This window comes from Eubalaena glacialis, chromosome 10 (genome assembly GCF_028564815.1).
Source record: "Eubalaena glacialis isolate mEubGla1 chromosome 10, mEubGla1.1.hap2.+ XY, whole genome shotgun sequence".
Classification (NCBI taxonomy): domain Eukaryota; kingdom Metazoa; phylum Chordata; class Mammalia; order Artiodactyla; family Balaenidae; genus Eubalaena; species Eubalaena glacialis.
In genome coordinates, this window is record NC_083725.1 from 69,493,128 (window position 1) to 69,520,799 (window position 27,672).

The window sequence follows — 27,672 nt, forward strand, 5'->3', positions numbered from 1 at the left end:
AGGCAGGTTGCTAGCAATGAATCATCTCAGTTGTTATCTATTTGAGAATGTCTTTATGCCTTTAATTTTGGATTTTTTTAAAAATAAATTTATTTATTTATTTATTTTAATTTTTGGCTGCATTGAGTTTTCATGGCTCCCCACGGGCTTTCTCTAGTTGAGGAGAGTGGGGGCTACTCTTCGTTGTGGTGCGTGGGCTTCTCATTGCGGTGGCTTCTCTTGTTGCAGAGCACAGGCTCTAGGCATGCAGGCTTCAGTAGTTGTGGCATGTGGGCTCAGTAGTTGTGACTTGTGGGCTCTAGAGCACAGGCTCAATAGTTGTGGCTCACGGGCTTAGTTGCTCCGTGGCACGTGGGATCTTCCCGGACCAGGGCTTGAACCCATGTCCCCTGCACTGGCAAGCAGATTCTTAACCACTGTGCCACCAGGGAAGTCCCTTACCTTTAATTTTGAATGATAGTTTTACTGGGGTCAGAAATCATGGTTGGTACTTTTTTTTCTTTCTTTCAGCACATTTATTATTTCCACTGCTGCTGGCCTCCATTGTTTCTAATGAGAATTGAGCTGTTAATCTTATTGTTGATCCCTTTTATCTGATAAGTTTTTTTCTCTTGCCACTTTCAAAATTTTCTCTTTGGCTTTCAACAGCTAATGATGTGTACAGGTGTGGCTCTTTTTGTGTTTAGCCCACTTGGAGTTCACTGTCTGTCTTGGGTGTAGTTTAATGTTTGTTTGTTTGTTTTTAAAATCAAATTTGAGAAGCTTTTGATGATTATATCTTCAGATATTTTTTCTACTCCTTTCTTTCTTCTTGCTAGAACTCCCATTACTTGTATGTTGGTTTGCTCCAGAGTTTCCCACAGGTCTCTGACTTCATTTTTCATTTTTTCATTTTGTTTTTTAGATTGCATTATCTATGTTGATCTCTCTTTGAGTTTGATGATTCTTTGTTCTGCCAGCTCAGATTTGTTTTTGAGTCCTCTTGAATGTTTCATTTCAGAATACAACTTCCAGGGACTTCCCTGGTGGTCCAGCATTTAAGACTCTGCACTTCCACTACAGGGGGCATGGGTTCGATCCCTAGTCAGGGAACTAAGTTCCAACATGCCATGCAGCACGGCCAAAAGTGAAAAAACAAAACAAAACAAACAATTTCCATTTGGTTCTTTTTATAATTTCTATTTATTGACATTCTCTATTTGATGAGTAATTATCATCATACTTTCATTTAATTCTTTAAATATGGCTTCCTTTAGTTCTTTAAAGTACTTATAATAGCTGCTTTGAAATATTTATCTGCTGATTCCAACATCTGGGCCCCCATAGAGACAATATCTATATGTAGTCTCCTTTCTTTTCTCCCCTGGTAAATGGGTCACACTTCCCTCTTTCTTTGCATGTTTTATGATTTTTTTTGTTGAAAAACTATGTTTTAGATAATATATTATAGCAACTCTTGATTCAGACTCTTCCACCACTGGCAGATGGGAGGGTTGTTGCTGGGGTTTTTTTGTGTTTTTTTTTTTTTTTGGTTTATTCAGTGACTTGTTCAGACAATTCTGTAGTATCTGTCTCCTTTGTAGTGTGTGACTGCTGATGTCTCTCTTTTTAACCATGCATATTTATTTAATTATTTATTTAACATGCAAGTAGTTTATTCTGGTCATATTTTTTAAATTATTGTTTTAATTTTTAAACTTGGCTTCTTAAAGGTCACCCCTGGGTCAGCATAGATTAGTGATCAACAATGACTGGCTTCAGTCCTAGGCCAGGAAATCTTCTACCCTTTGTTGATGGATTTGTTTGTTGATCAGGGAATGCATTCAAAGTCCAGGCAATTTGCAGTTCTGCTCCAACCTTTACTTTCAGTGTGTTCAAGACCTTACATTCACATAGGATCAGTAGATAGCTAGGACCTCTCCAGTTTCTCTTTAGCAGGTATGAAACCTTATAGATCACTAGGGATCCCATAGTGGGTCTTATCTTTTGTTCCCCAGCACTCCCTTTAAAATTTCTGGCTTATCTGCAGGCCTGTTGCCTGCCCTAACTAGCATTATGACCTTAGGCCAGCTGTAGTAGTGGCCTTCCTGGATAGCTTACTATTGTTCCCCAGATTGTCCTTCTGTTGTTTTTGACAATGACTCTGGGCAATATCCAGAGCAAATTTTCTACACTCAGCTTCAAATTAAATCAGCCCACTCTGGCAAGAGTCATCCTCTTGGCCTGGCCTGATGGAATTACCCCCAGGGAGCTGGGGGTTGTGGGGTAGGAGCAGCTTCAGGCTAAAATGCCACAGATTCTCACTGTTCTTAATATGGTTCAGTAATTCTTCTTGAATAAACATTTCTCAACTTGATGTATGCCTTTGGTTAATTTTCAGAGGCCGGAAATGGTTATTTTTGACAATCTTGTTCAGTTTTATTGTTGCTTTTAGGGAAGAGTTTGCTAAGCAGTTTAGGTATTCCAGAAGTTCCACCTCCTTGTGTTACTTATGGCATCTTTATTTTTATTTAACTTTTAAAATTCCCTAGCTAGACCATAACCTCCTTTGGGCAGACACTATCTATATATTTTCCCTACAGTGTCCATCCTAATATGCATTAAAACTTTAAGCTTTAATTTCTTTGTCTGATGAAATTAATAGTCCTTGTGTTGATTACTTCAAAGGATCAGGTGAAATAGTGGCTAAAATCTCATTGTAAACTACAGATCTTCCTCAACTTACAATGGGGTTACATCCCAATAAACCCATTGTGAATTGAAAATGCATTTAATACACCTAACCTACCAAACATCATGGTTTAGCCTAGCCTACTTTAAACATGCTCAGAACACAGCAGCCTACAGTTGGGCAAAATCGTCTAACACAAAGTCTAGTTTGTAATGTTGAATATCTCATGTAATTTATTGAATACTATATTTTAAGTGAAAAACAGGATGGTTATATTTTTACAGAATGGTTGCAAGTGTAAATCGGTTCTTTACCCTCAATCACATGGCTGACTTGGAGCTGCAGCTCACTGCTGCTGCTGCTGCCCAGCATCACAAGAGAGTTTTGTGCTGCATACCACTAGCTCAGGAAAAGAACAAAATTCAGAATTCAAAGTATGTTCCTACTGAATGCGTATTGCTTTGATACCATTGTAAAGTTGAAAAATCTTAAGCGAACCATCCTGATTTGGGGACCATCTGTATAAGCTTTGTAAATGGTAAAGTTCTTTAAAAATTTTTAAGTAGTTTGTAAACTACAACACTAATTTTAAACAATGCAACCTGTTGTGCATATGGTACTTCCAAGTGTTCATCCTTCAACCCTGGAACTTTTTTCTTCTCATTTTGTGCTCATAGATTTTGCTGTTGGTTTGAAAGAAATAGTTCAGGTGGTTTTGAGGGCAGCAGCAGGCTATTTGCAAAACGGGCTGGGAATGAAAGCCAGCTCCACTAGGAGAGAGGTCTTTAGCACCTCTGTTTTCCTCAGTCATCATGCCACCACCTGGCTCACCATTGCTTGTTCTGCCCAAGATGAGCTATCGGTAGAGGCTTCTCTGAGTATTGGAAGTAAATGCTGTAGAGATGTGAAGCCAAGTAGTTGACTGAGATATGCCAAGAAGTGCCAAGCACCTTGAAACTTTTTCCAGAGTTGTTTTTTGGAGTAGCATGAGGGATGGTTCGTTATTTATTCAACTATGCATTTAGTGCCCATTAGATGCTGGTAATATTCTGGGTATTGGGGATATGAGACAAAATAAACAGAATCCTTGTTCTTATGGAACTTATAACTCTAATGGGGGAAAGAATAAACAAATACGCAAGAAAATACATCAGTTAGTGATTGGTGTCAATAGGAAAAGTAAAGCAGGAATTGGGGACAGAGAATAACAGTAGGAGTTATTTGTAGATAGGTTGGTTAAGGAAGTAATTTCTGGCAAGGTGAAATTTGTGCAGAGACCTGAATGAAGTGAGGGAGTATGCCATTTGAATATCTGGGGGAAGGGCATTTTAGGTGTGGGAAAGCTCAAGTGCAAAGACCCTGAGGCATAAGCATACATGTGTGTTCAGGGAACAAGGAGGTCATTGTGAGTGGAGTGGAGAAAGCAAGGGATAGTGGTAGGAGTTGCAACTAGAGAGGTGGGCATGTGAGACCAGATCATATAAGGTCCTGTAGACCTTTATAAGGACTTTGGATTTTATTCTGAATAAGGTGGGAAGCTACTGCAGAGTTGTGTTTGCTGACACAAGTAATGTAGACTTACTGTGGTTCAACCCCAGGGAACAGGGGAAATTCCATACTTGGCTCTGGAGAGGGAGCTAGACGGGACTTGCACAGCAGGCACTTATCTTACTTGTCTTACTTAAGAAGTAAAATCAGGTTGGATCGGGAGCATATGGCAGCTAAGATCCTAGACAGCTGGCAGGAATAGAAGTCAGGCAGACAGTGCTTTTATTCTCTCATAACTGCCTGTGTGTGTCCAGCAGGGACCCAGCAGGTAGATTTGAACTGCCTCCATGGTGGGATCCATCAGGGTCCAAACAGAGCACAAGGGGCCCCGAGTTAAAGGAGGGTTAGGGAGGGACCTGCTATTCCAGAGGAGAAACCAGTGCTGGGTTGGGAGACCAGGGAGACTGGGAAACTCAAACTCATCTAGCACAGTGGAAGTAGCTTGGGCATTGGAATCAGAACTGGTTATTCTCTCAGTTCTTAGTTATGAGACTTTGGGCAAGTTGCTTCATTTCTCTGGACTTAAGTTTATCCACCTATAGTACAGTGAAAATAATACCTGTTTTGCAAGATCATTGTGATCTTATAAGACTTATAAGGACTAATAAGGTAAGTGGCTAGCACAGTACTTGTCACCTGGTAGATCTTCAATAAATAGTAGCTGCTGGTAGTAGAGGTAATATTTATAATAGTAGTAATGGTTGTTTACCTTTACAGAATGCTCATGTATACCAACCATTGTTTTAAGCAGAATTCTTAGGCATCTCAAATTTAAGTCCAAATCCAAATTTCTGTCCTTCACACCAAAACATACTCCTTTCATAGTTCTCATCCCAGTAAATGGCATTTTTATTATTCCAGTTTCTCAAGTTAACTTTGGAGTCATCCTTGATGTCTTTCTTCCTCTCATACTCTATAGTCAATCTGTTAGTAATTCCCATCAGCTTGATCTTCAGATTATACCCAAAATATGACTACTTCCCACCACCACCACCACTGCTACCACCCTATTTCAAGCCACCATTACCTTTCATGTGGATCATTTTAATAGCATCCTAACTCATCTCCCTGATTCTCCTCTTGCCTTCCTGCTCTCTGATCTCAGCTCAACAGTCAAAGTAATCTTCTTAAAATGAAGTCAAATCAAGTCACTCTTCTGCTTGAAACACTCCTAATCTCATTTAGAATAAAAAACAACATCCTTATACTGGCCTACAAGGCTGTACATGATTTGGCCTTCATCACCTGTCTGATCTCACTGCCTACTCTTTTCTCTTTCATTCACTGTGTGTGCTCCAGCTAAATTGGCCTTCATGCTATTTCTCAGACATGGTTCCACTTAAGGGCATTTGCCTTTGCTGTTTTCTCTACTTGGACAGTTTCCCCTCAAGAGACCTGCATGGCTTGCTCCTTCAGCTTTTTCAGGTCTCTGCTTAGATGTCACTCAATAACACTTTCTCTAACCATCTTATTTAAAATTGTACCTCCTCCTCTTGGTACTCCCTATCCACCTTCAGAGGATTTCTCTAGCATTTACTGCCATCTGATATACAGTATATTTTACTTTTTAAAAAAATTTTGTGTCTTCCTCCCCCCTCCCAACTGGAATGTAAGCAGGAATTTTTATTAGTCTCGTTCACTGCTGTATCTCAATTCCTCTATCAAGCTTATGTAAGACAAATGGCATTTGACATAGAAAGTCTCAAGCAGTGTCTTCAAACTGGGCAGCAAAATATCCTTGGAAACACAAATACATAGATTCCTGAGCCCCATGCCAGATAGAGCATAGAGGATCTTCTATACCATGTGAAGGAGTAGGGATTTTATTCCCAAGGCTTTTGAGGGGAATAATGCCCTTATCCAACCTATTCTTTAATAAAGAATATCAAGGATTAATTAGAGTTGGTTAGAATGGGGGAAAAGAGTCCTCTTAGGACTGTTTAATATTTCAGACAAGAGATATTGAAATTTGAACCAGAGAGCAGTAGCAATGAGAAAGGTAAGTTTATGAGGACTTGGTGATTGATTGGTGTGAAAGAGTGGGAGGAATTTAGGATGACTTTCAGGGTTTCTCGCTTAAAGTGCCAGGTGGATGGATTGTCAGTAACTGTGAGACGGCCAATACTGGATGGAAGAATGGGCTTGGGGAAGAATGTTGAGTTTACTTTTAAACGTTGTGAGTTTGAATTGCTTATGGAGTTATCAGGAAGAAACGTTCAGGAAGTAGGTGTGTGTGAAAGTAGATGTGGGTGAGTACTGCATTATAATAATTATTTTGAGAGATGTGAATTTCATATATCATGAACTAATCTAGACAACAACAAATCTATTTTCTGTCTCTGTAGATTTGCCTATTCTGGACATGTCATAAAAATGGAATCACAGAATATGTGGCCTTTTGTGAGGGGTTTCTTTCACTTAATATGTTTTCAAGGTTCATCCATGTTGTAGTATGTATCAATACTTCATTCCTTTTTATTGCCAAATATTCCATTGTATGGATATACCACATTTCATTTATCCATCAGATGAACATTTGGATTGTTTCCACCTTTTGACTAATGCTGCTATGAACATTTGTGTTCATACATTTTCATTTCTTTTGGTATATATCTAGAAGCAGCATTGCTGGGTCATGTGGTAACTCTGTGTTTAACTATTTGAGGAACTGTCAGACGTTTTCCCAAAGTGGCCATATCGTTTTACATTCCCACCAGCATTGTATAAGGGTCTAGATTTCTCCACATCCTTGCCAACACATTTTATTATCTTTTTGATTATAGCCATCCTAGTGTATGTGAAGTGGTATCTCGTGGTTTCAATTTGCATCTTTTCATGTGCTTATTGGCCATGTATATAACTTTTTTGAAGAAATGTATGTTGAGATTCTTTTCCCATTTTTTAAATTGGGTTATTGGCCTTTTTATTATTGAGCTAAGAGTTCCTTATATATTTTAAATACAAATCCCTTATGTAAATGATCTGCAAAAATCTTCTGTCATTCTGTGGGTTGTCTTTCACTTTCTCGATGGTGTCCTTTAATACACGAAAGCTTTTAGTTTTCCTTGCCGTTTTTTTTTAATACATTTATCTATTTATGTATTTATTTTTGGCTGCGTTGGGTCTTCGTTGCTGCACGCAGGCTTTCTCTAGTTGCGGAGAACGGGGGCTACTCTTCGTTGTGGTGCATTTCTCTTGTTGCGGAGCATGGGCTCTAGGTGCGTGGCTTCAGTAGTTGTGGCTCTCGGGCTCAGTAGTTGTGGCTCACGGGCTCTAGAGTGCAGGATCAGTAGTTGTGGCTCACGGGCCTAGTTGCTCCACGGCATGTGGGATCTTCCCGGACCAGGGCTCAAACCCATGTTCCCTGCATTGGCAGGTGGATTCTTAACCACTGCACCACCAGGGAAGTCCCAAAAGTTTTTAGTTTTGATGAGTCCATTTTATCTATTTTTTTCCTTTTGTTGTTTGTGCTATTGGTATCATAATTACCATTGCCAAATCCGAGGTCACAAAGGTTTAGGCTATCTTTTCTTCTTTCTTCTAAGAGTTTTATGTTTTTAGCTCTCTCATTTAGGTCTTTGATCCATTGGACTGTTCATTTGCCTTTTTTCAGCCTCACTTTTTTCATCTGTTAAAATAAAAGTTTATATGTGAGTACACAAAACAACAACAGAAAACAGATCAGTGGTTGCCACAGCTGGGAGTTGTGGGCAGGGTATTGACGACAAAGATGAGAGAACTTTTGGGGGTGATGAAGATACTTTGTATCTTAATTGTGGTGATGTTTGTACAACTATATACATTTTTCAGGGCTCATAGAACTGTATACCTAAAAGGAGTAAATTTTACTGTATGTATATTATACCTCAGTAAACCTAGCTTTAAAAAAAAAAACACAAAAGCCTTACAACAACTCTACAAAGAATGTGTTATTCTTTTCCATTTTGAGGCTAGAGGAAACTGATACTCAGGAAAGTTAGTGGACTTGCCTATGGTCCCACATTTGGTATGTGGCAGTTCTAGGATTTTAACCTAAATCTGCCTGATTGTAGAGCTTGTGATCTTCCTACTCATTTTTAGCCTGTCCCTGAAACTATTAACAATGTGTGGATTCTGTCGTAAAAGGCTGACCTTCCCGTGAAAGCCAGGAACCCTGTCTGCCTGTGAGCCACTCCCCAGAAGTGGCTGTCTTATTCTTATTCCAAGTTCTGAACCCCTGGCAGATCTCATTTCTGCCAGTCATTAGTTGAGACTGGAATCCATGCTGTTGTGAAGTGCTACTCAGGCATGGTCTCCTGAGACTGTGGCCCTCGTTTTGGAGCAGCAGGAGACCAGTTTCAAAACTGATGAGCTTCTTTGGTTATGAAAAGCAATTTCTAACTTTGTCCAATCAGCAGCACAGAGTACCTTCTCCGTAGGAGAGTGCTCAGATGTTTACAGGGCCCGTTGTGCTGCTTAGCACAGTCTTCCTTACTCTGGCTTATTTAGCAGAGAACCGGTCGGGTAGAAGAGAGATCCAAGGCAATCACCGTCATCATTTACATCTGCATGCCACTTTATAGTTTGCAGTATATTTTAACATTTGTGAACTCTCTTAATTTTCTTAGCACCTTGCCAGGAGAGTGCTTATATTTAGAGAGGGTGTACTTGGCTGTATTCTTGGACAACTCTGGCTGCGTGTTTTTTCCTTAAATTGTGCTGGAATGTGTATATCTCCTGTAACTTTTATCCTCAAATTGTTCTAGTTTCAGTTTGTCAACTGGTGGTAGTTTAATCTAGCCTCTTGCCCTGGGGTGATTTGGCAGGGCTGCGCATTGGGTACATTTCAAGTTCTATCCTCTGAATTTGACCAACATCATTTCCTTTTTTGCCTGTGTGACTGCCCCACCTTCCTCTCTTTGGGAACCCATCTTTCCTCCACCTCTCATTCCAGAACCCTGGACAGAGTAATTAATCTCAGAGCAATCGTCATCAAGCCAGCTGCCTGTCTTCAACATTTGACTTGTTTCCTATCCTGAGGTGCTATGGGAGAAGTTAATGACCTAAAAAATTGCCCATCTATCATGTGAGCCTAGTTAGGAGGGAATTGTTTGATTTTTATGAAGTGTAAATAATATATTTGGAGACATTTTCAAACATGTGTTGGCCTGTGTGTCAGAGTTGGTTCCCTAAACAAGGTGGGACAAATTGGCTGGGTAATAGAGCTTAATGACAGATTTTCCATTAATCAGAATGGAGGACGTGCTTCATTAAGATAATTAACAGATCACTTGTGCAGGTGATACTTATTGCACACAAATTTCCAAGTTTCTTTCCCTTGAATAAGCTTTGAAAGAGATCTTGGCTGTGTTTCCTTGCTTGCATTAAAATGATCAATGGCGGTAAATTCCCATTTTTTTCCAAAACTGCTAGTAACTAGTATCCTGTCCTCTGTAAGTGCAAAAGGTGGGTGACAAACTTGCTGCTCTTCCAGCAGTCTGTGTGTTTATCACCAGGTACTTGGGCTCCCCTGGTGAAGAGTAGAATTGCATCCTTTCCTAGCTCCTAGGCTAGCATCCTTAGAATTAGAAAGGGCCTCAGAGAGCCTAAAGTAATTGATTTTACATCAGGACACTGAAGCCCAGAGAGGGGATGGGACTTGGCCAATGCCACACAGTATACTCATGGTAGAGGCATCTGTGGGATAGTGGGACTAGTACTGAACTGAGAATCAAAAGGCCAGGGTTGACATTAGGCAAATTGTGTCACCTCTCTGCCTCTCAGTATCTTCATGTGTACAATGGGAAAAGTGTCTAGCATAGGGCCAAATACAAACAAATGCCTTTTTTGTAGTCCTCTTTTCTACTATACCGTGTTGCTTCTCTATGAGTGTAACCTGAAGATTATAGATCGGAAGTTGATGTCAGGGAGAATGAGCAATCATTAATCAACGCTGTTTTTTTGTTGTTGTTGTTTGTGTCTCCATAGGATTCTCAGTTGTCCACAATGAACCCTGTTTATAGCCCCGTGCAGCCTGGGGCTCCTTATGGCAACCCTAAGAACATGGCCTACACAGGTGAGTGGTGTGGGAATGGCTCTCATTTTGAGAAGTGGTGGGTAAGGATGTTATCTCATAACATTGTGAATGACTTTTGGTATACTGCGCCTCCAAAAGCCCTAGTAAAGCTTGGGAACTTGTAGAAGGGAGACATGTCTGGGGTCTAGTGCAGATGGAAATGACATTCTTAAGATCATGGTCTATTGAATTGCCAACTAGGGGAAAGGAAGGGAGGTAACATTTATTTATTATTGAGTACCTACCATGGGCCTAGCCCTGCACTGGGCACTTTTACATATCATGTTTAACTTTAATCTTAGAAGTAGTTGTACAGGGTGTGGTTTATTATCACCATTGCACAGATGAGAAACAACAGTTGCAGTAAGAGGCCACAAACAAAAATAGGTATTTGAACCCAGGTCTGCTGATTCTGAAGGCTGATCTTTTTCCTGACTGCATACCGTGCTGTTTACTACTGCACTGCCTTTGTGTATGTTGTCCCTCTGTCTAGAATGCCACTGTCCCCTGACAACTTCACCTTATCCTTTAAGATCTCGGCTCTGAGCTCAGGCAGCACTTTTCCAGGGAGAATTCTCTCCCTTACTTGGCCTTGGGCAAGGTTTTTTTTTAAATTAATTAATTGATTGATTGATTGATTTTTGGCTGCGTTGGGTCTTCGTTGCTGCGTGCGGGCTTTCTCTAGGTGCGGCGAGCGGGGGCTACTCTTCGTTGTGGTGCGCAGGCTTCTCATTCGGTGGCTTCTCTTGTTGCGGAGCACAGGCTCTAGAGCGCAGGCTCAGTAGTTGTGGCGCATGGACTTAGTTGCTATGGGGCATGTGGGATCTTCCCGGACCAGGGCTCAATCCTGTGTCCCCTGCATTGACAGGCGGATTCTTAACCACTGCATTACCAGGGAAGTCCTTGGCCAAGCTTTTTAACTTTCCAGAGCCTCGGTGTTCTCATTATAAAATGAGGGCAATAGTATTACCCTGTTTCATGGGCTGCTGCAAGGATTAAGTGAGCTAGTGTAAGGCACTCATCATATAATATATGGCATAAAGTAAGTACTTAATGGTTATTATTTACAAGTAAATAAAGATGGGTAGGATGTATCATAATGGAAGGTAATGAGAAAATGTATGTAAATTGTCTAGCATGGTGCTTAGCGTATCATGAGCCTTCAAAAATGTAATGAATATAAATCCAAGGTGAAGATAACAGTATGAATGAACACATGGAGGTAAGAAGGTATGGTCAGGGTACAGTCAGTACAGCTGGAGTAAAGAGTAGAAAAAGGGGAAAAATGTGAATTGGAGCTCAAAAAGTAGAGTAATAATGGTCTTGGTGGCAGGATTAGAGGTGGGAGGGTTGAGAGTTTCACCCTGGAAGAGAGCAGGGGGTGGAATGTACTGGTTCCTTTTTATAAATTTGCGCTTTACCATGTATGCTGAATAGCCTCCTAGACTGAGAATGGAGGGATCTCAGAGAACTTTTTGTCTGGTTGTTCCAAATTTTGTTCTGTAGGAACACTGGCTGGGGGGCATGGGGGGGGAGGAGGTGTGTGGCTTCAGAACATCCTCAAATATTTGATTTGATTTTTGAAAAATATTTAGAACTATTTTTATAAAGCATGCATACACATAAGATGATCAGTGTGTTAGCTTAAGCTTCTAAGAATGTGTGTTTATTTAAAAAAAAAACTGCTAACATTTGCAGCTACTTATGCTTGTAAATCAGGATTTTCTCAATGCTATGCAACCCAAATAACATTCAGAAATATATTGGAGATTGAGCCTGATATGACTAAGCTGTCATCACTGATTTTCAATTTCATATGTTTGTGCTTATCACAACAGCTTTATTGTCCTGATTTAACCCTAATAGTAAATATGTTCTCTTTGGACTTCTATTGTATGTTTATTCTAATACAATTAATTTTACTAACCAGGATCCATGGGCAGTATCCCATGCCCCACTAGCTCAGGGAGCCCGTTGCTTTTTCTCTTCCTGGTTCAGAGTATCCAGCAATCTAAGTTCCTTTGCCAGAGGGGACTGAGCTGCTTTGGCAGACAGAGCCCAGGGGAATCCTTCAGGTTTCCTGTGATTCTGGCTGCATTCATTCTTACTGAGTTGTTAAACCTGAGAAGAAACAGTTGCATTTATCTATTGATTTGCACAAAGAAGATTAGGCAGTATGATATATTGATAAATGTGTTTCAACTGAATGAACAACAATCAAGTTCAAATCCCAGCTCTTTCAGATAATAGCTAGATGACTTTGGACAAGTTGCTTAACCTCCCTAAATTTAAATTTATTTTATAAATTGAGATAATATTATCTATTTCACAGGATAGTTGTGAGAATTAAATGAGATAATTAGTACTCCATAGGGAGAGAGGGAGGATTGTCTTTGTTTCTACTAATCACTGAAGATCATTATCAGCCCGGAACTATGGGGTTTTTTGGCTGAGTTGGGTCTTCGTTGCTACGCTCAGGCTTTCTCTAGTTGCGGCGAGCGGGAACTACTCTTCGTTGTGGTGCATGGGCTTCTCATTGCAGTGGCTTCTCTTGTTGTGGAGCATGGACTCTAGGTGCGCAGCCTTCAGTAGTTGCAGCATGTGGGCTCAGTAGTTGTGGCTCGCGGGCTTAGTTGCTCTGCTGCATGTGGGATCTTCCCAGACCAGGGATCGAACCTGTGTCCCCTGCATTGGCAGGCGCATTTTTAACCACTGTGCCACCAGGGAAGTCCCTGGAACTATGTTTTAAGTTAATTTTTCTGCTGGGATTCTAAGACTACACAGATAGTATAAACTCCACATAAGTAGAATAAATTCAAACTTCACACAGGCCAAGGTTTCAAATTCTTCAGGAAACTTTCTTTTTTACCCTTAGCTTCCTGTTGTCTCTCTACTTTTCAGACAAATTTTTTTTCTTTTAAACTGACTTATGACTTCTCTAAATTCTCAGCTTTATGCAGGGGAATTTGAGTTCCAGCTCTTGGTTTCTCCAAGGCCCAGAGCCTCATCTCCCATCCCCGCCATAGCTATGAAAAGCAAGCCCTTTGATTGCCCAGACCAAAAAACCTTCCCAGAGCATCCCAATATCAGCTCACTGTGAGAGTTCCTGATTTTTCATTTCATTTTTTGACCCTGGAGATTTTTTTCTTTCCTAAAATCTCAAGTCTGCCTGTGTTTGTTATATAACATAAACTGTTTGTTTTACTTTTTATCCAGCTTTTCTAAGTGTTACGGAGTAGGCAGATTTTCAGGTTATCTTTTCCTCCACATTGCAAGAAATAAAGACCCAAGTGAGATAATCTGTAAACAAATGCCAAATACAATGCTTTAGAGTAAACATTTGTTATTATTGTTAGTAACAATAATGGTTATGTTAAAGAGTGTTAATTACCATTTGGCAAGCACATACTAGGTACTTTATATATATTAATTATAATCTTAATCATAAACCCCATAGTACTCTTCTTTTAGCAAAGTAACTGGTAGTTTAATTCAGGTTGTATTACTTGGCCAGTATATGTAGCTTCTGAAGGATGAGGAAAGATTTGAACTTGGATCTTTATGATATTAAAGTGATATGCTTTGTGTTATAGCAAGCTGATTTGTCTTAAAATATGTGCTTCTTTCACTGCTTCCAGTGATAAGCTAGGGGAGAGGGTTGTCTTTTCAGTTTCTAGGACTAGGGAGCCTCACCTTTGAGGAGCTAGGAGCCTGCTCCTGGCCGGCAATTTGGGGTAGACTGGGAAGGGGGCAGTAGGAGTGGAGGGTCAAGTCCATTGTGCTATCATCTGCTTCAGGGGTAATGGGGTGGTGGACACAGGGAATAGAGAAGTTGGGAAAATTCCTGATTTGAAATTCTCTCTGAAATGTAAGAGGGAAATAAAATACAGCTTTGCAGTTATAATTCTGACACTAATTCCAATGTGCGGGTTCTTTCCCCACACCAAGCTGTTCTCTGACACCAGCTGGGTGTCCTACAGTTCAACTCAATTCTGACACTGTCTACCTGGAGATAACGTCATTTCAGAGGTTGAGAGCTCTGCCCCGCAAAACTGTCCTCATTTCGGATGCCAATCACAAGTTCAGGTTGTGACCTGTGCTTCTGACTGATTGGCTATAAATCAGAGGTTCCCATAACCCCCCTCCTTGGGTTCAATTAATTTGCCAGAGCAGCTCACAGAACTTAGGAAGCCAGTTTACTCACTAGATTATTGGTTTATTATAAAAGGATGTAGCTCAGGAACAGGCAGATGGAAGAGATGCATAGGGCAATGTATGCAGAAAGGAATGTGGATCCTCTAGAGCAGGGGTCTCCAACCCCCCGGCCATGGACAACTACAGGTCCAGGCCGGTTAGGAACCGGGCCGCACAGCAGGAGGTGAGTTGCAGGCCAGCGAGCGAAAGCTTCATCTGTCGCTCCCCATAGCTCGCATTACTGCCTGAGCACCCCACCCCCCGTCCGTGGAAAAATTGTCTTCCACGAAACTTGTCCCTCATGTCAAAAAGGTTGGGGACCGCTGCTCTAGAGGGTGCCACTCTCCCAGCACCTCCACATGTTCACCAACCTAGAAGCTCTCATCCTTTTTGGTTTTTATGTTGGCTTCAGTACATAGGTATGATTGGCCATTGCTGATTCATTCAACCTGCAGCCCCTCTCCTCTCCCCAGAGGTCAAGAGGAGGGGTGGGACTGAAAGTTTCAAATCTTCAGTAACATGCTTGGTTTCCTTGGCAACTAGCCCCCATCCTTAGGTGCTTTCCAAAAGTTACCTTATTAACATAAACTCCTGTGTGGTTGAAAGGGGTTTGTCATGAATATCAAGACATCCTTTGGGAATTCCCTGGCAGTCCAGTGGTTAGGACTCTGCACTTCCAATGCAGGGGCAGGGGTTTGATCCCCGGTCGGGCCGTAGGATCCTGCATGCCATGCAGCGTGGACAAAAAACAACAAAAAGACATCTTTATTGCTGTTATCACTTAGGAAATTTCAAGGGTTTTTAGGAACCTTGTGCCAAGAACAGGGATGAAAACCAAATATATACTTATTATGTCACAATATCACAGCAATACAATGTATTCCAGTGAACAGCTGTCTTCTAGCCAATTGACAGTGTTCTCTCTTTCTCTCTCTCTCTCTGTCTCCCTCCTTTTAAAAGCTCTTTTACTGAGCACTTACTGTGTGCCAAAAATTGAACTCAGTGTTTTACAGACTATTTATTTTTATACTTGCAGTAATCCTATGAAGTGCTTATAACTAGCTCCTTGAACACCTTGGAAAAGTGAATCTAGAGAATATAATCTGTTCCTATACTTTCAAATACTGAACGTGTAGATAGTGTTGTAGACTGAATGTTTATGTCCCCCCAGATTCATATGTTGAAGCTCTAACCCTCAATGTCATAGTATTTGGAGACGGGGCCTTTGGGAGATAATTAGGTTTAGATGAGGTCATGAGGGTGGGGCCTTCATAGTGGGATTAGTATGCTTATAAGAAGCGGAAGAGACACCAGAGCTCTCTCTCTGCCGTGGGAGGACACAGCAAGAAGGCTGCCATCAGCAAACCAGGAAGAGAGAGCCCTCACTATAACTCAACCAGGCTGGCACCCTGATCGCATACTTCCAGCCTCCAGAATTGTGAGAAAGAAATTTCTGTTGTTTAAGCCACCCAGTCTATGGTATTTTGTTGTGGCAGCTCCAGCTGACAATAAAGATAGTAAGTACAGTGAACACTTGAATATGCTTCACATAGATTCACCTTGACAATGGGCTTTTTACAGACTGGACATTTCTTTTTCTGAAAGGCCTCAGAAATGTTTCTCTGCTAGAAGTTTGAAATGAAGTCAAGACCAAAACATTCTCTGTTTTTCTCTTCTGTCTTTTTCTCTTCTTTTCTTAAAATATTCTAATAGTGAGAGTGTCCAAGGATCACCAGAGGTCTGGTATATGTGCTGAAGAGAGGACAGGTTTTGGAACCTATCAGATCTGGAGTAGAATCTAGGCTCTGCCACTGATTAGCTGCGTGAGCTTGAGTGAGTTATTTAACCTTTCTGAATCTCAGTTTCCTCAACTGTGAAATGGGATAATGATCTATACAGATGGTTGGTTCATGGGTCCATGTTTATAAAGTCTCTGGCAGCAGGCTCATAGTTGACACTCAGTTAATGGTTATCACAATGCACAGCAATGAGTATACCTCTGTAGGGAAAAGAATATGGGATATGGAGTTAGTGACTTAGATTACAGACCTGATTCTGCCCCTTAAAAACTATGTGACATCAGATAAATTATTAAACTTTCTGGGCCTTGGTATATCCTTTGCAAAAAGAAAAAGGACTAGGAATGCCTTCTTTACAAGACAGCTGAGAGTAATAAATGTAACAGGGCCAACCATTGACTTGTAGTGAAGTTTCAAAAACCCAATTAGAAAAGAATTCTGAAATGTGAGGACAGATGGACCCCCTTACACTAACCCATCATTTTATAGGTGAGAAGGTGGAGAAGTGTTTGAGGAAAGTGTTGGAGCTAGGTCTTGTACCGAGGTCTTCCCATTCTGGGTCGGTATATTCATTGTCTGTCTACCACAGAGTAACAACCAAGGTTTTATCCTTGAAAACCTTGCTTGTCAACATCCTGTCCTGTCCACTTCCCAGTCTTCTGCTGGCCCAGACCAGCTCACATGCTCTCCCCACTCCTGTTCTGAGCCCTAAATGCATTTCCTGGTTTCAGCATGCAGCAAACATGTTAAATACTTCATATACCCCCCACAAAAGACATGACCCTCAAGGTTGCAAAGCTAGGAAATCGACCTGTTCAAATACTTCACTAGCGTTTTTCACGAGTTTGTTTTCCCCTAGAATGCTTTCTTTACTTAAAAAAATAAAGTCAATTTAAGAAGCAGATTTGGGGACTTCCCTGGTGGCACAGTGGTTAAGAATCCGCCTGCCAATGCAGGGGACACAGGTTTCCTGGCCCAGGAAGACGCCACGTGCTGCGGAGCAGCTAAGCCTGTGCGCCACAACTACTGAGCCTGCTCTCTAGAGCCTGCGAGCCACAACTGCTGAGCCCACACACCACAACTACTGAAGCCCACGTGCTCTAGGGCCCACATGCCGCAACTACTGAGCCCGTGTGCCGCAACTACTGAGCCCATGTGCCGTAACTACCGAAGCCCGTGCGCCACAACAAGAGAAGCCACCACAATGAGAAGCCCACGCACCACAACAAAGAGTAGCCCCCACTTGCCACAACTAGAGAAAGCCCTCGCGCAGCAACGAAGACCCAATGCAGCCAAAAATAAATTTAAAAAAAAAAGTTAGAAAAAAGCAGATTTGTATTTGACACGGCAGTTTATCAGCTAGAGGACCTTAATAATTAAGCTGACAGTCTGCAAGTACAATGAATAATCTGATATATCAGTAAGGTTTTTAAAAAAAATCTCTCCAGTGACCCAGGCCCTGTACCTTTCACCCTTCTCTGTTAAGGATCACCTGGTGGAGGTTTTAAGACTAACTGACATTTGTACTTTGTTCTTTGCAAAGAACTTTTGTGGGTTTTTTCCCTATTTATTTCTTATAACAAGTCTGGGGAGATAGCCCTTATTTTCCAGATAAAATGACTGGGGATGAGCTTTCCCAAGGTTATGCTACTACTGAGCCCGTGTGCCACAACTGCTGAAGCCCACATGCCTAGAGCCCGTGCTCCGCAACAAGAGAAGCCACCACAATGAGAAGCCTGCCAACCGCAACGAAGAGTAGCCCCCGCTCACTGCAACTAGAGAAAGCCCACGCGCAGCGACGAAGACCCAATGCAGCCAAAAAAAAAAAAAGTACTAAATAGTCAAGTTTTCCCTTTCAAAATAAATAAATAAGTAAATAAATAAATACCTTTATGTTTCTCAGATTAGATCTTTCTTCCCCATCCTTCCCAACCTTTCTCATTCAGGCCATTATTACTCTTTCTTGGATTATTTACACTGCCCCCTAACTGGTCCTTCTGACTCCTATCACATACCTTCTCCCCAGTGCATTCTTTACAAATCAACTAAAATCATTTTTCTAACTTGAAAATTTGACCACATCACTCAAGTGCTTAAAACCCTTTAATGATTCTTCACTGTCCTTTGGATAAAGTCGAAACTTCTTAGCTTGCAATAGGAGATTTTTATGACCTGACCATTCAGATCTCTCCAGCCCATCTTCTGCTCATCTTATCTATCTATATTCTCAGTCCAGATGGTGGCTGTCATTATGTTTTCATTTAGAGCTATAATTTCATTAGAGGTCATCAAGTACAATCTTATTCTCAGATGAGGAATCTGAGGTCTTACAAGTGCCTAAGGAAAGAACTTATTACAGTTCACAGTGAATTCAGTATCTGATTTACTAGTACCCAGCTTGCCCCTGGCATACCATGAATATTGTCTAAATATTTTTTAGGTAAATGGATGGACAAATATCAAAGTTGGAAGTAGAAACCAAAACTTTGGCAGCCAATCTAGTTCTCTTTCTACTTACTTTATGCTGCTTCTTTATTTCCAAGAATGAATATGTATATATAAACATCTGGTATGTAGTTAGGCTCTCATTAGGTACTAAAACATTAGTAGCCATTGTTTTATTAGTCATCATTATATCCCCAGAGCCTAGCACAAAGATGGGTACAGAGTAGATTCTCGGTAAATTTCAAAGGGAGAAGTGAAGGATAAGAGAAAGAAAGGAAGGAAGGAAAGGAGAGAGGGAGGGAGGGAGAGAGAAGAAGAGGGGAGGGGACGGGGTCACATCAGAGAATTATGAGATGGGGTTGAGGGAAAGACTTATTTGATCTGGCTGCCCTTTCTAATGAGTAGCCCTCTGCCATGGCAGGAAGAGTCTGGGACAGGTTGCCAGTGTGGGAGAGATTGTTCTTGCTTTGTGGGTGAATGAACTGAGGCTCGGTGAATGAACTGAGGCTCAGAGAATTTAATTTGGATGATCTGTTGTGACTGGTCAACCCTTTGGATGGACCAGATGGAACAGGGGGATTTTTCTCCTTATGAGTTATGAAGAGACAACAGAGATCCTCAGAGAAAACAAAAGGGATCTTCTCCCCTTGCCTACTTGGTTTATAGCAAATTTTCTTTTTTAGGACAATGATAGTTGAAGTCTAACAATTCCTTCGAGCTTCTTAGAAAGGAATAGGTATCCTCAAACCTCCTACGTTACCTATGTAGTCAGCTTTGGACTGGCTTACTTTGGGTCTCAGCTTCTTTGCTAACAAAGCCAGATTTGACTTCTAAAAACAAAATTAACTTTCAGTTACAAGATAAATAAGTACTAGGGATGTAATGTACAACATGATAAATATAGTTAACACTGCTGTATTTTATATATGAAATTTATTAAGAGAAAATCCTGCGTTCTCATCACAAATAAAAAATATTTTTTTCTATTTCTTTAATTTTGTATCTATATGAGATTATGGATGTTCACTAAACTTATTGTGATAACCATTTCATGATGTATGTAAGTCAAATCATTATGCTGTACACCTTAAACTTATACAGTGCTGTATGTCAATTATATCTCAATAAAACCGGAAGAAAAAAATTTGACTCGCCTATACCAAATTTTCTCTGAAGCTTTAGAAAACAAGGGTCCACAGAACCCCATGTAATAATAGATAAGAAGTAAAATACTTTACAACTTTACCATTTGTAATTTCATTGAATCCTTATAACAGTTGTATGAGGTAGAAATTTTTATTGAAATACTCATTTTACAGATGAAGAAAGACTAAGAAAGATCAATAAGTGTGTACAAGTTTTTACTGCTTGTAAGTGGCAAAGCCAAGACTAGAGCTTAGGTTTACTGGAATCTAAATCCAATTCCAGTGTACTTCCCACTACACCAGGCTGTCAGGCAAGGCCTCTCTGGGTTTTAAAGGGAACACAAGCAGTGTGTCTGCCTCTGATACATTATGTGTGATGTCAGTACAGAAAGCAAATGGATTAAATCTTGTCTGGGCAAGAATCAGGCACATTAAACTGATTTGCTCTTTGCTTGTGACTGATTTACTTGCCTGGGTCACAAAATGATTTCCCACTTTGGTAGGAAAGAAAGCAGTGTTTTCCCCCAAAGAAAGAAGTGTTGGCATTGGGTTATTATGCCCCTGCTCCTCTTGGCTTCCTGTTCTCTGAAGAAGTTGTTCATTAATTTCATGTCTTTCTAGACTGTGAGCTCCTTAAGTATAAAAGTCAAGAACCTCCTGTGCCTGGAAGAGAGCAGGCAGTTAGTTACTCATTAAATATTCATTGAATTAAGTTATTATCATTATGTTTATATTAATTATAAACTACTGTTGCTGTAGGTAATTATTTTATAGTAATAACTACCATTAATGACTGTCAAATGGAGTGCCAGGCACTTTATAAACATTGTTGTGAATTCTCATGATAACTGTCAAAGGAAGAGCTATTACATATGAGGGAATAAGGTTCAACTATGTTAAGTAACTTTCCCAAGGTCTTATAGCTTGTGTTACCTTAAGTGGAAAATAAGTATATGTAAAAAAAATTTTTTTACTTTATTTATTGTGGTAAAATATACATAAAATTTACCATTTTAACCATTTTTAAGTGTATAATTTAGTGGCATTAAGTACACCACAATGTTGTATAAACATACTCATTATTTCCAGAACTTTTTCATCACCCCAAACAGAAATTCTGTATCCATGGAATAATAATTCTCCCTTTCCCCTCCGTCCAGCCCCTGGTAACCTCTAATCTACTTTCTGCCTCTATGAATTTGCCTACTTTAGATATCTCACATGAGTGGAATCATACAATTTGCCTTTTATTTGGCTTATTTCACTTAGCATAGTGTTTTCAAGGTTCATCCATGTTGTAGCATATATAAAAATTCATTCCTTTTTATGGCTGGTTAATATTCCATTTATGCCACATTTTGTTTATCCATTCAACATTTGTCTCCTTAAATCCCCTAGAATAAACTTTAGCCCTTTGAGGTTGAACCGTGGCTGTTAGCCTCTGTGCTGGTCCCTCAGCCAGCAAAAGCAGCAATCAGCAATCAACACATAAATAAACCCAGTATTTAGAGGACAAGGTCATTATGGCCAGCTCTAGCTCCAGCAGGCCATGCCAGCAACTCAGGCCTTCACCCCCACTGCTGCCTGCCTGTGGGAAGGGGCATGGTAGCTGCTGGGCAAAAGACTGAAATTAACTGAGATTTACTAGCCTCTACATCAAGCTCCCTCTGGATGCTGCAAGTTTTTTGACTAGACTCCTGTTCTGAAATAGTTACTTCAGACAGTTTCTGCCAGTTCGGGTTTGGTGGAGAGACGGATTTTTGGAGCTTCCTATTCTGACATCTTCCAGGACATCACTCCCAGTATAGGTATCCTAAAAACAAACAAACAAACAAACATGGTATCATATAAAATAAAGGTTTGTTACCATTGCATAAAAGAAAATATAAGGCAAGGATTTTTTTTTCTTTTCCAGGTAAGGTCTTAATACATCCAATATTTTTTGCAAATAAAGAATAGCCATCATCCTGCTTGATGGTAGGAAACGTGTGCTTTCCATGTATTTGTTCACAGTGACAGACAGATTTTCAGAATTAGCTGAAGTAACAACAGTGTATTTAGTCATTGGCATATTTCTATTAAATGATGGAAATACTGTCCTATAGCTCACTTTGTTTCCTGTCTTCTACCCTGGTGAAAAAAAATCTTTATTCATTAGCATGCTGAGAGCTTTGAAGCAAGATTTACGTGCTTTTATGCCTGAAGAGATTTCATTTAAGGTTTTTTGCTTTAAGGTATTTCAGACTTGCTTTGCCACCCTCCAGGGTGCTAGCCCTCATGTCTTTCCTCTGGAAATACTTTCTTGGATAGGCAGCAGGTTTGCTGAACAGAGCACTGGGGAACACCAGGTTCCAGCCCTGAATCTAATAATATTAGTTCTATAGTGACTATTCATTGAGTAAGAAGTTATACCAGATATGAGCTGGGTGCTTTATATAGTTCATCTCATTTAATCTTCCTAACATTCCACAAGATAGATGCTATTATTCAGTTTTATAGATGAAAAAACTGGTGCAGGGAGGTTAAATGACTTTTCCAAGGTTAAAGAGGATTTCAGTACAGTTTTGCTGGGCTCTAAAGACTCTTCTCTGACCTCTATCCCATTCTGAATGAGGGGAAGGCCTATAACTTAAAGATTCCTTTATTTTGGCTCAGCTTGCTCATTCAAAAAATGAGGAGGTTAGGGATATATTATACAACATGGGGAATATAACCAATATTTTATAATAACTATAAATGGACTATAACCTTTAAAAATTATGACTCACTATATTGTACACTTGTAACATATAATATTGTGCACCAACTATACTTCAATAAAAGAATAATAAATAAATTTTTTAAAAATGAGGAGGTTGCTCCTCAAGATGCCTTAGGAGCTATTAAAGGGCGGGGTTAAGCAAAATACGTGCTCCCTTCCCCTCCAGTAGATGTCTGCTCAGGCCGATTTTATATGTAAACTTCCAGGTGAGATTTTGTTTGACAAGAGGGTTCTCTTGCCACAGGCAGGGGGAGCTAAATGAACTGGTCAGGATGAGCTCTCACCTTCCAGTTTCTTATATCCTCTATTCTTCAAATTGTAAGATTATCAATTTTGTGAAGACACATACATGCAATGACTCTGTGTCCTTTGTGTATGTTGCCTCTCCGTGGACTCGCTACCTTAACCAGTACAGATCTGTAAGAAGGGGAAAGACACAGACATGTAAGGAGACAGTTACAGTACAGTGAGACATGTAAGGAGACAGTTACAGTACAGTGAGACATGCTGTCTCAGAGGGATGTGCCACTATATTCCAAGAGCCTAACATAATAAATAGATGTACAAATTGCTGTGGAAACAAAGTGGGCATAGGGGAGGGGCCATAACTCTGTCAGAGGTTGTTATCAGGAAAGGGTTCTGAGAAGTCAAGCATGGAACTAGGTCTTGAAGCATGAGGTGGAGTTCTCAGTTCCAGGTCTGGTTCTGCTACTAATAACTGCAAGACACTGGGCAAGTCTTGCCTTCACTTCCCATCCAGGCTATGAGGGACTTACGTGAGTTATTTAGCAATTTCCCTTCCAGCTCTAACATTCTGGGCATTAATCTATACATTTTCATTAGATTTCTTTCATTATAAAACTACTGGCTAACTCATTCCCTTAATCTATTTCTTTTGCCTCTTCTTGAACACAATTTTCTGTGCCCCTTCTTGGAATCCCTGGTATTAATGAAAAGTTCAGAAACAAGGAAGGTGAGGTGAACTCAGTACCCTTACTCAGAACCCTCTCCTACAGTGACAGTAGCTTCTGTCAGCCCAGGTCTTCTTGCCCTAGGGCTCCTGATATTCTTGGGCAAGATCAATAGGAAACCATGGAAAACCTTTTCACAAGGATCCTCCTATGAAAAGTTAGGGATAAGCCATAGCCACCTCGAGTGAGTGTGTTCCCTTTTCCTGCTAAATAAGCTCATGCAATTTAATTTAATTTTCTATTAGTTATGATTCTTAGTTAATGGAAATATAATTTAGTACTTATACTGAATTATACTTAACCCTGAATGGTATTTAGTATAGTATTTATCTTAAATTATAATTAACCCTGAATACAACTGAAAATGGGTGGACTTTGATAAAGGACTGGAAGAACTTTTTCCTATGCTGTATAGATTCTCATTGGAATGATTTCTGTTGCTTAATATAGTGGGGAGAGTCCCTGTTTGAAGTCAGAAGACTTGAATTTGAATCCTGGCTCTGCCTGTAACTAAAAACTGCAACTCATTTTACTTCGAGGGCCTCAGTTTCCTCCTCTGTAAAGTAGGAAAAATAACACCTACCTTATCTGTCACTTGTTTGTGAGACTTTAAGGAGATAATTGATCTCTAAGAACTTTTCAAATGAGGAGACAGCTAGTCAGGAGTGGAGCTGGGTCAGTGACTGCACTGACTGTTCTTATCCTGCAGGTTAACTGCTTGGGCAGGCTGAGGCCTCAGGAGAGGTCAGGAGGTTGATGAGATTAGCAACTTTACTAGTGCTGAAACATTCTTTTGTGTGTGTTTTGAAGATAGCTCCCTGGCATTTGGGGGCAGAATTGGCCTAATTCCCAGACTCGTACTTCTCAAATAATCATAAGGTTTGGGGGTAGGAATGGAGGAAGTCCAGAGCTTAGGAAAAAAGATACCTGGGTAGAGATGACACCCTCTTATGCCTCAAACACTATAGAGCTAAGTTGTTTCTCCTGTGGGTGGGTTAGTAATAACAGCTATCTCTTATTAACAGTAATGGTTGCTGTTTGTTGCGCAGCCATTATCCGCCACGCACAGTGTTTGGAAACTTTCCTAATGTACCTGACATCAGAGGAGAGCAAATTCAGCCTGGAGATAACCCAGAGCAGGTACTCCAAGGTTAAACTTTATTTGAAGTCTGTTTGAAGTTTATCTTCAAAATTCATATGAATTTTACCTTGTCACCTTTATATAGTCATACTTGTTTTCTTTAAAATAAATACTTTAAATTGTTTGGTATTTTTTTTGTATTTGGTAAAATTAACATTCCAAGAAAGTGCATCCTATTTATTCAGTGCTTTCATGTACCCTCTAGCGTATTGTTGAGTACCCACAGGGGCTCCTTTATCCAGTTTGAGAACTATGTCATCATTATTTTACTTAATCCTTATTATCTAAGTTTTAATAGATGTAGATACAAGTCAAGAAAGATGGAAACAATAAAGATGTTTAAAAAAAAAGAAAGATGGAAAGACTTGTCCCTGTCACAGAGCCATAAAGTGGTAGAGCCAGAATCAAGTCTAAGTTTGGATGCTCCATGCTCTTAACCACTGAGCTATATGTTTTCTATATTATTTACTGCCTTATACTTGTTTATATTTCTGTACCACTCATTGCTCTTGCAGTCAATCACTCTGTCCTCAGTGTTTAACACAGTGCCTGACACCAAGTAAACTCTCAGTGAATACTGATTGATTGAACGAATAAATGACTAAAATGACTAATCAAGTCCCAATATGAAACCTATTCAGAGATCCATAAGTCTCTGGCAGATTGACCTCAGAGTTTGGAATAAGTGTTTTTGTTCTGAGACTCTCTTCTAAAGCAGTGATTCACAGTTAACGCTAAGCCAATGCTTCTACACAGAAAATAATATTTGTAGAGAATTCTAGATAAAAAAGGTTGCCCAGGAACTCCTTCCCAGACATTCCTACAGAGCTTAAGGAATCGGTACCTCAGTTCACCTGTATCTCACTGACAGCTCCTAAGCCACCATGAAGGATATCTCAGAATTATGTGGGTTTTTGTTTGTTTCCTTATCTCCCCCTGCCCCCATACACACTCTCTCTCTCTCTCACACACACACACACACACACACACACACACACACACACACACAGTCTCTCTCTTCTCCTTCTATGTACCCATCCACCCCTGATCATTACTATCAAGCACAGGTGTGTTATGGACAAAGCTTGAGAGTCATTGTCTTAAAATTATTGTTGTTTTTTTTTTTTAAGAGTGTTCCTTTTCATTTATACTAGTCTTTTTTTTTTTTAATTTTAATTTATTTATTTATTTATGGCTGTGTTGGGTCTTCGTTTCTGTGCGAGGGCTTTCTCTAGTTGTGGCAAGTGGGGGCCACTCTTCATCGTGGTGCGCGGGCCTCTCACTATCGCGGTCTCTCTTGTTGCGGAGCACAGGCTCCAGACGCGCAGGCTCAGTAATTGTGGCTCACGGGCCTAATTGCTCCGCGGCATGTGGGATCTTCCCAGACCAGGGCTCGAACCCGTGTCCCCTGCATTGGCAGGCAGACGCTCAACCACTGCGCCACTAGGGAAGCCCTGTTGTTTTCTTAATAGCAGCTGGTAGTGAGTAGTCTGTGCATATTTTGGGAGATTGGTGAACCTCCACTGCTGACTTATCCTTTCTTCCAGAGTGTATTGCTTGGAGCTCCTAGGGGAATTTCTCTTCTAAAAACCCACAGGCATTGCCCAGTGTTCTGAAGCATTTGGAATCTGGTCCTTAGTTAAAGAGAAACCTGTAGAAGCCTGTTAGTATTTGCTTTTAGGGGGATCTAGGGGTGGGGTGGGGTGGGGAGGATTGTTTTATTTTTGCTTAAAAGAAGTGGGGAGCTATAAGCAAGATGAATATCCTGATACAGTGAATCTCTTCTTAGGCTTGGAGAGACTTTTCCAACATCTGAAGGTGGCCAATTGTGAGTTTCCAAAGTCTCTATGACTGATTGATTTATACCCTATAGCAGTGGCTTCTAAGGGTAGTCCCCAGGCCTAGGAATTTGTTAGAAATGCAAATTCTTGGGCCCTACCCCAGATCTACTGAATTACAAACTCCAGAGGTGGTTCCCCAGCAATCTGTGTTTTCACAAGCTCCCCAGGTGATTCTGATGCTCATATCTTCCATTTAATAAACGTTCAATAAATAGGCTTTTTCTTCTTTCCCAATTCAGTGAGCTTGTCTAGGAATCTTGCCATCATAAATGTCATAATTCCTCTGAGAAATACCTTTTGGATTCAGAACGGCTTTAGAAACAGAGGCCATGTGTTAGCTTGGAGACGTGTCAGCTGTGACAGAGGAGTGGCTGGCCCCTTCTCAGACAGATTGGGAGGTCTGTGACCAGGCAGTTCTAAACCCTGGACAGAGGAGTAGAAGCTACAGTTTTTAGGAAGATAGCCAACAATCCTACCTTTTTCCCTCTACATCTTAGGAAAACTAAATAATTGGCCCAAAAAATTGGCTTTAAAAGGACTCATGTTGGGTAAGGTCAAAAGTGTGATTACTTGAAAACTGCTTAGTTGTTGGGGAAGGTACTTGCATTTAAGAGTCTAAATCAGATTTTTGCCAGTACTGCTCTCAGCAGGAAAAGAGACAGAAAAATCAGTAGTCCTTGGTCTTGTTTAAGCTACAGAACCACACTTCTTGTTACCTCCAAAGGCCTCTGACTGCCAGAGAGAGAAGCTTGAGCCATCACTGTCACGACAAGTGCTGCTACGATTGTAAGTTTATGCTGAGTTCCTTGAACTCTTTCGTCTTATGTCTGCATGGCAGGAGGACTAGCATCTTTGTGGTACCATGAGATAGGCAGGGGTGAGCAGCCAAGTCCTGACTCCAGACCTTCCTTCCCTTTTCCCTCCTTAGGGTGGCCCCTGAGCTGGGAGAACTGAATTCAGAAGTGCAGACAAGAGGGCTGGGCAGTGTCCGATAGGGTTGGCCTGTTCCTGAGCAGCTCCGTTGTGATTTAGGTTACTGACAATCCTGAGTTTCCAGAGGAACATGGAGCCTTGAGGAGGAAGGCTGAGTGATTGATATTA

At 40.6% G+C, this 27,672-nt stretch overlaps 1 protein-coding gene across 3 annotated transcripts in view; it reads left to right on the forward strand.

Moving 5' to 3' along the window:
* The window catches only part of FAM168A (family with sequence similarity 168 member A), a 213,112-nt gene that overhangs the window by 136,516 nt on the left and 48,924 nt on the right, over positions 1–27,672 (forward strand). For all 3 annotated transcript variants that reach the window (XM_061201274.1, XM_061201276.1, XM_061201275.1), the window contains one exon: positions 10,187–10,274. In XM_061201274.1, coding sequence (XP_061057257.1) covers positions 10,187–10,274 — 88 coding nt within the window. The remainder of the gene's footprint in view (positions 1–10,186; positions 10,275–27,672) is intronic.